Consider the following 7,716-nt stretch of genomic DNA (forward strand, 5'->3'; position numbering starts at 1 on the left):
TCAAATACGCTTGTCATTATGTCACACAAGAGCCTCATCAAACATCAGCCGCAGCGAACCAGCTTTCTGTTGCACTGTATTATTAAAAAAAAATCAAGGAATGCCAAAATCCAACAATTCCATGAACTGCTTTATTTCTGAAAATATAAAAATTTTATTGGCCCATTTATTGTTCAAGGCCAATAAGTTGATCTCTTGTCAATGCTACATAAACACTCTTCTCATAGAGTTGAGTATGTGATGTAATGAATCTCCTCCATTAAGGAAACAAGTTCTGTGGGGCGTGCATCATGTTTGGATGAAAAACCATCGAATAAGGGCGTCCATTGAATGATGAAAAAGGCGATGAACTCCTTCTCGAGGGATTGGTGTTCAAGGAAGAAGGATAGTTGCTCATCATCATGGTCATGTTGGAGGTATAATGAGAGTGAGATGGTGACACCAAAATGACTTAACATTTCGATATAACTAATAAGGAGGACCATGGATTTTCTGACGCTGCTGCCGTTGTTGTTGGGTGTGACAAGTGAAGAAGGCAAGAAGAGGGTGGCGGACATGATTTGTTATTAAACAATTCCACTGGAAGAATGGAAAAAGTCCTAATAATGTTTTTCAATTCGACAATTTGCAACTAGCAGTCCGACGACGCTCTTCTTCCCGCGCATTGTCAATCAAACAACAAGAAAAAGATTCCAAAATAATGACCCCTCCAAATATTGTGGTTTGCCATCAGAAAACCATTTTTTCTACGTCCCAGCCTGCTAATTTGTAGTGATTAACATCTCTCTCATGAAAACCTTTGCACATTTATGGGAATGATGAAAATGCTGGCTAGGACCATTCCACTTCATTCTTTCCAAAGATTATACTCCGTTTGAAAAGGAGAATTCAAAATGACAACCAAATCTTGTTGCACCAACACGACGACGCTTTCACTTTGAAACGTTTCATTATTGTGTCTTGGAAGCTCGGTTCAGTCCCATTAGTCATTTCAAATTCCAAAGCATGTTCCTTGTTTCATTAGTGGTTCCAAAATTCATAAAAATTAAAACATTCCTTTAAGCTTGGGATGTTTCAAAGGTATTGGGTGGTTTCAAAGATTCAGGGGCGTTTCAAAGATTTTGGAGCTTTTCAAAGAATCCGAAACATTCCAAATTAGCTTCTTTTCAACTTAGCTTGGGAGTTTCAAATAAAATTTTGAATTGAAAAAAATGTCTCTCGATATCAGCAAAGAAGACGCTGTGAGATTGAGGGAAATCGAGGTCAAAAAATTGGTGGCCAATGAATGGAAGGTATTGCATGAAGAGCTGCCAATTATTCAGAAATCAAAAGGTAGAAAGGATATCAAGGATATTCCTACAATGAATAGAATTAAAGAAATAGTCTGCCAAAGAATTGGATATGTTGCTACATTCATCTTCTTACATACTGTTGGTACTATCTGTGGATGGTTAGAAGGTCCTTATCGTAATGTGGACAAAATCTTATTAATTCTTTACATGTTACTTGAAAATGAAACATTCGGATCCTTAAATGAGAGGAGAATTATCGCAAGGTCTACAATATGGAGAATTCATCACACAATTTTCGTTGAATTTCATGACCAACTTAATGAATGGGCTGACACTTGTTTGCAAAGAATGTTTTCAAATCCTATTATTCGATGTCTTACTGGTATAATTGAAAACGAAAAAGGCTTCAAGGATGGAACCACTTTTTTAGATGGTCATGATACACGTATTGAATATAGTAATTTAGCCAAATATCCTAAAAGGGAGTATTGGAGTTACAAATATAAAGATTCTGGATTAAGAACTCAAGTATTGATGGATAATCAAGAATTAGCAATTGCTATTTCGAAATCCCTACCATGTGCTCCTAATACAGACATTGGTATGTTCAAGCAAATGGAGAGAATTCCAAAACTATTAGATCCTAGTGTGGATGTATTGTATTTTGATGGTGGTTATTTCTTGGGAATTCCTGATTATATTGAAAAATTGCAAGAAAAAGGATATGATCTTGATGAGTCAAATTTCAGAACTCCAATTAGAAAACCAAGAAATCAAGATCTAACATACAGTGAAGCACAATATAATGAAGAATACCTTCCATTCATTGGCCACCAATTTTTTGACCTCGATTTCCCTCAATCTCACAGCGTCTTCTTTGCTGATATCGAGAGACATTTTTTTCAATTCAAAATTTTATTTGAAACTCCCAAGCTAAGTTGAAAAGAAGCTGATTTGGAATGTTTCGGATTCTTTGAAAAGCTCCAAAATCTTTGAAACGCCCCTGAATCTTTGAAACCACCCAATACCTTTGAAACATCCCAAGCTTAAAGGAATGTTTTAATTTTTATGAAAGCCTATTCAATTTAAATAACACGTTTCAAATGCATTCAAAGGTCTAGAATTAAATGGTCCTGGAACGAGCTTCTTGTATCTCTTGCTCTACCTTGAAAAACAAAACAACGAAAAAGCATATGCAGTTTCTCTTCTAAGTTTATTCATTTCTCATCTTTGAATACTTCCTTGTCCGTTATGAGTTTATTCGTCCCCATTCCTTCTTCGATTGTAAACAATTAAAGAGTTTGGTTGAGCTTTAAAAATTTTTTTCCATGCTCAAAAAATTTTCTGCAAATTAAGATTAGTCTCTCTTTGCGTTTCTTAGTGACTTCCCATTCGCACTCCCACCCACTTGCTTTCTTAAGCTTATTTAAGTACCTTTTTCTCTGATCGGAATGTTCTTGTGGTAAGGAAGAACATTGTGACAATGCAGGTCTACCTTGATTCGAATCTTTTCGGATTTTATTGAGCTAACTATATATTTTTGTTATTTAATTTTCATTTATTTAATTCATCATGTTATCATGATTTTCATGGATTTATCAAATTATTATTTTCATGGATTTATCAAGCAATTGCTTAAATGTGACCTCACATCATGGAGTCTTCGTCTCTGCCGCCTAATTGTGACTTCTTGCACTTCACATCATGTAGTCGTTACTTCTGCCTTCATCCTTCCTGCTTCCTTGCGTTTCTTTGGTTTTCTCTTTTTTTTCCCCTGAGCGGTTTTTGGAGTTTTTTACCTTCTCAAATCTTAATTAATACTCGGGACTCTACTGAATAAAGTTAATTGACAAATATGCAGAAAATCCCACAAACCCATTAGTCCTTCCTTTAATTAACAAACGAATTTTATTGTTTACTCTTTCGAAACACTGGCAGAGTTGGCTGTTTATGCTCAACAATGGTTTAGTGCTCGGAATTTTGCTGTTGTGGAATATTCGAAGGATGTTACGAGGAGTTAAAGGTTTCGCAAATTCAAATCTTTCCGTCAAGACCAACAACACAAAGAAGACGAATCTCGGTGCTCCTCGTCCTTCTTTATCTGAAAAGCAGTGTACATCATCCTTCGCTACTGCCACACTCAAAACGCCAGCATTTGAAAATAGATCCAAAAGCTTCTCAGGAAATGTCACTTCCTGCGAAGAGGAGCCTGACTTGGTGTTCAAAGATTCCTTCCAACATTCTTCATTTCAGTAAGTCTTTTGTTTTTTATATAATTCAACAATGAATTCATTGGACAATAACGCTGTCGTAATTAGTTCATTGGAGAAGGAGCCTTCTCACTTTCTGTTTAATTCTCATATTCTTTCACAAGTGATTGGCAAAGATTCCTCTCGAAAAGCTTTATACCTATTCAGAGTATGCGCATGTGTGTGGTCTCTGGTGACTATTTTACTTTACCAACTTGTTTTCATTCAACAACCACATTTAGAATTTCTCACAAATGTTACCTTTGTGTTATTTTGTGCGTATTTCACTTTTCAGACTTAACCTTTTCAAAACCCGTTCTTTAGAGAAAAGTAACGATTCACAAGATGTGAAATCTCCTCTCATGTCCTCCAATCATTGGATGGATGTCATTTGGGTGATGGGAGAGCTCGCAATGACTTCGTGTTTGATTGTTTGTGTTGGTTTTTGGGCTTTTTCATCGTTTGAACCATATAAACCTCTTGGACAACAACGTTACTTGTAAGTACTCATATCTATTACGTTTAGATCGATCACATTTTTTCTCATAAAATTTCAATAATTATGCTGTTCATGGAATTGTTGGAATTTTTGCATTGCTCGAGGTTTTGTTGTCCAATTTGCAATTTAGATTTTCCCATGTGCATATGATTACCATTTTCCCAACATGTTTCTTTTTATGGTTGCAAGTACTAGCTGAGAATCGTCTCATCTCCTCATTTCCCTACAACTTGTCCAATTATTTCAAATTTCCCTTCATGGCGTCAGTCGTTTACACTGTTGGAATGCCTTTCGTGTTTGCTGGTACATTTTACATGGTATGTCAATTAAACAAGGCGAAAATGAGATTGTTCTGGAAACAACTAGATCTTTGAGAGAACCAATACACTAAATAATTCAAAATAAAACTACGAGATGGACAAGTATCAATAGAGACTTGTAAATGCATCACGTCAGTGCTCAAACAACAGCTCCAGTCCAATCTCTTGTCAGAGCAAGCTAGCTGGTTGGCCTTCAACAGCACATGAATTTATTTCTCCTTTTGAGCTAATTCCTTAATTTCATGCTCAACTTGTTTCAATGCAAGCTTGGCACGACTATGCAACACTTCTTCAAATGGATATCCGCTCAATTTGTTGCATTTTTCTAAACTCTTCTTTACCTCATGCAAAAGTTGGAGCTTCTTCTTTTCATCAGTTTCAGTCTTGACATCACCCAGATAACAGGACTCTGCAATTTCATAGTGAGAGAAGGCAATCCATTGCTTTTCGAGTTTGATCTTGTTTTCAAAAGTGAGGGCTTTCTGGAATTCGGCAGAAGACTCTTCCTTCTTTCCTAATTGTCTCAAGAATTGTCCTTTAACCACACACATACCAGATTCAATATCACCATGTACCTTGCTCTTGTCATCAATTTTCACATCCTTTGCAACACTAAGGAAAAATTGATAAAGTGGATCTGCAATGTCAGCAGATAAATTCGCTAAATCTCTTCTCAAGTAAAGAATTTGGAAAATAGATACAAGCATCATCAAATGCTTTTCCTCTTCAGTGTTGATGTGCTTAATCAAGTCAACCTTTTCGAGAGCAAACTTATCAATTCGAGAATTCTTAGACACATATTTGTCCAAGTCTTTGATAAGAATATTGGCTCTTTCTTTGTCACCAAGCTTCAATTTACAAACTGAAAGAAGCATGCAAGAAATACCCTTAGTATCAAATTCTTTTTCTGACTTGACCAAATCTTCCATAATGGCAGCTGCTTCAGTAAAATTCATGATCAACATGTAACAAACACCGAGTTCAAATAAAAAGTTATTGGGTTTTGTGCCCATGCTCTTTGCCGTGATTTGAATGGCATCCTTAAGATTTGAAATCGCAGAATTAATGTCTCCTGCCTTTCTATCGTAGTGAGAGTGAATAAACTTAAAGAAACCACTCTTAGGGAAGCGAGAACCAATTCTCTCCAAAATTGGAGACACTTCTTGGAGGTTCTTCTCTCTGTCTTGTAATGCTCGAGGAATGAAGAGGTAATTCAAGCACAACATGAATCCACCATTGCCCAAATGTCTACCACCGTAATCGTGCACTTGTTTCAACAAATGCAAGCCTTGATCTCTGTCAGCATCGAAACCTAAAACGCTCAAAATTTTTGCTAATGTTGGAGGTAAAATGGAAAGCATGAAATTGAATATACTACGAAATTGAAAACAATCATGATCATAAGGATGAATCACATGTTAAACAAACACATGTTGAAATGGTGATTGTAAGGAAATGTCAAGAAATGTGTGAATAGGTCATTGTGTAAACAAAAGAGTTAAATTAAACAAACACCAACATACCCCAATCCAAAATAAGCTCCATGCAATAAGTCACTGTGTACAAATTTAGGAGAAGTCTTTGGCTCATCTTTCAAGCTCTCAACAGTTGTGTAGACTTCTTTAAATTTCAAATAGGCCTTTCTCAAATTGTAAAATCCCTTCAAATAAGAGGATGCATGAAATTGAAGAATGCCTCTCAACAAGTGAGTCTCTCCATTCAACAGTGTCAAATCGAGCTCAAAATTGTGAAGAATTTGTTCTTCATTCATTTCTTCTAATTCTACAAAGTTTTTGTGTGATCTTTCAGTGTGAGTGTAATAGTCTTCCGATGCTTCTTTTAACTTCTTGTTCAATGCCTTATATTCTTCGACGAGTTTCAGAATGTCATCTTTTTTGCTGATCTTTTTCAAGGCATGTTCGGCATTCTCAAGATCACTCATGCCTTGTTCTCTCATGGCTGTTTCACCTGAAATGTTCGATGAGAGAGCAGCTATCAAAGTATGAGAAGGAGATTTTCAAATCGAAAACAAAAGGAATCCAAATAAGGAGTGGCCAGCAAGAAACAAGGAAAAAGATGAATCAAACGCCATAATATGAACATAATAAAAGGAATGTTGTTTTTTTTGGAAAATATAAATTGGTTTGTGGTGGAGATGGTCAATTATCCGATGGTGCACAACATTGGATCATTAGAGAATATGGTTATAATTCCGATGACACACACAACATCGATCGTGTTGGTTGTGTTGTGGAACACGCACACGATGATTCATTTCGAACATGAAAACACAAAGAGAAAGACTCAAAACATTCAAAACATACCAATAGATCCGAGCTCAAAGGCCATTCTAGGGTTCGTCTTCAATGAATTCAAATAATTTCTTGCTTCCTCAAATTCAGTGTTCCACACCAAGTGGTTTCCTTTCATCACACAATTGAACATTTTGATTTACGGTTGTTTGGGTGTTCGGGTAAAATTCAACGTTTTTTCTGATGGTTCAGCAACACACGTTATTTTGATTTTTTATTTTGAAAAAATTAAAATTGATTCTTCTTCCTTTGGCCCTTTCCGAGTCGCTGTCGCAGTTATTCCATTTGATGCGCATGAATTTGTCGCAATTAATTCATAGACCCTTCTGATTTGCACTTCAACTCCAATTTTTCCGAGATGTGAAGACATCTCCTGACCTGGAGTGAAATTGGTCACGCGGCAAGGCATTGAATGTGTCCACAAGAAGAAACAATTGAAACTTTTTTAATTGGTGAGTACTGACATGTTGTTACTGTAAATTGGGAGCCATCATCATTTCATTACCTCCGGAGGTTGGCATATTGGCCATGAATTGTTGTTGCTGTTGTTGTATCCTGTTTTGCTTTTCTTGTATGAGAGCATTTGTTTGCATATCAATCATGTCAATTAATTTTGAGACGTGATTTTGCATTTGCATTGAATATGGAGGAATTGAAGCAACATAAATTTCATCCTCTATATTTTGATCCTCAGGTTGTGCAGGGCTCTTTAGATTGGTTGTATCATCAGCTGAGTATTCCACAAAGGGTTGAATTTCTTTAAAAGTTTGATTCAATAAATTGAGAGCATTAAATGACCTTGCTTGAATAACATCATAAATAGACGGAGACTGATATACAATTCCTGCTGCAATATAATACAAATTCAATAATTTAGGATTATTCTTATCTTTCTTTTCCACTTTTTCTTTTTTTACAATATAGAGTGTGGGTGATTTGGATCGTTTTGAATCAATTGAATATCGGATACCTTCAGTACTCTCCATAAGAGCATTCCGATCAATATTTCCAATTTGTTGCATACGCACAGTTTCATTCACAGAC

The 7,716-nt window shown here is 36.0% G+C and overlaps 3 protein-coding genes across 3 annotated transcripts in view; 1 reads left to right on the forward strand and 2 right to left on the reverse strand.

The window, feature by feature from the left end:
• Positions 1 to 1,211: 1,211 nt before the first annotated feature.
• Positions 1,212 to 2,234, forward strand: FDP41_002964 (uncharacterized protein; the record flags this gene model as incomplete). Its single annotated transcript, XM_044706216.1, has 1 exon — positions 1,212 to 2,234. One exon carries the CDS (start codon positions 1,212 to 1,214, stop codon positions 2,232 to 2,234), a length of 1,023 nt encoding a protein of 340 aa, XP_044562722.1.
• Positions 2,235 to 4,569: 2,335 nt separating this feature from the next.
• On the reverse strand, positions 4,570 to 6,805 carry FDP41_002965 (uncharacterized protein; the record flags this gene model as incomplete). Its single annotated transcript, XM_044706217.1, has 3 exons — positions 4,570 to 5,734; positions 5,884 to 6,352; positions 6,685 to 6,805. The coding sequence occupies 3 exons, from the start codon at positions 6,803 to 6,805 to the stop codon at positions 4,570 to 4,572; spliced, it is 1,755 nt and encodes a 584-aa protein (XP_044562723.1).
• A 337-nt stretch (positions 6,806 to 7,142) lies between these two features.
• The window catches only part of FDP41_002966 (uncharacterized protein), a gene marked incomplete at both ends in the record, with an annotated part of 795 nt that continues 221 nt past the window's right edge, over positions 7,143 to 7,716 (reverse strand). Inside the window, one exon of the mRNA XM_044706218.1 lies at positions 7,143 to 7,716. This exon is cut by the window's right edge and continues 221 nt beyond it. Within this exon, the coding sequence (XP_044562724.1) occupies positions 7,143 to 7,716 (574 nt within the window).

The sequence above is a fragment of the Naegleria fowleri genome (assembly GCF_008403515.1).
Source record: "Naegleria fowleri strain ATCC 30894 chromosome Unknown tig32, whole genome shotgun sequence".
Lineage (NCBI taxonomy): Eukaryota > Heterolobosea > Eutetramitea > Acrasida > Naegleriidae > Naegleria > Naegleria fowleri.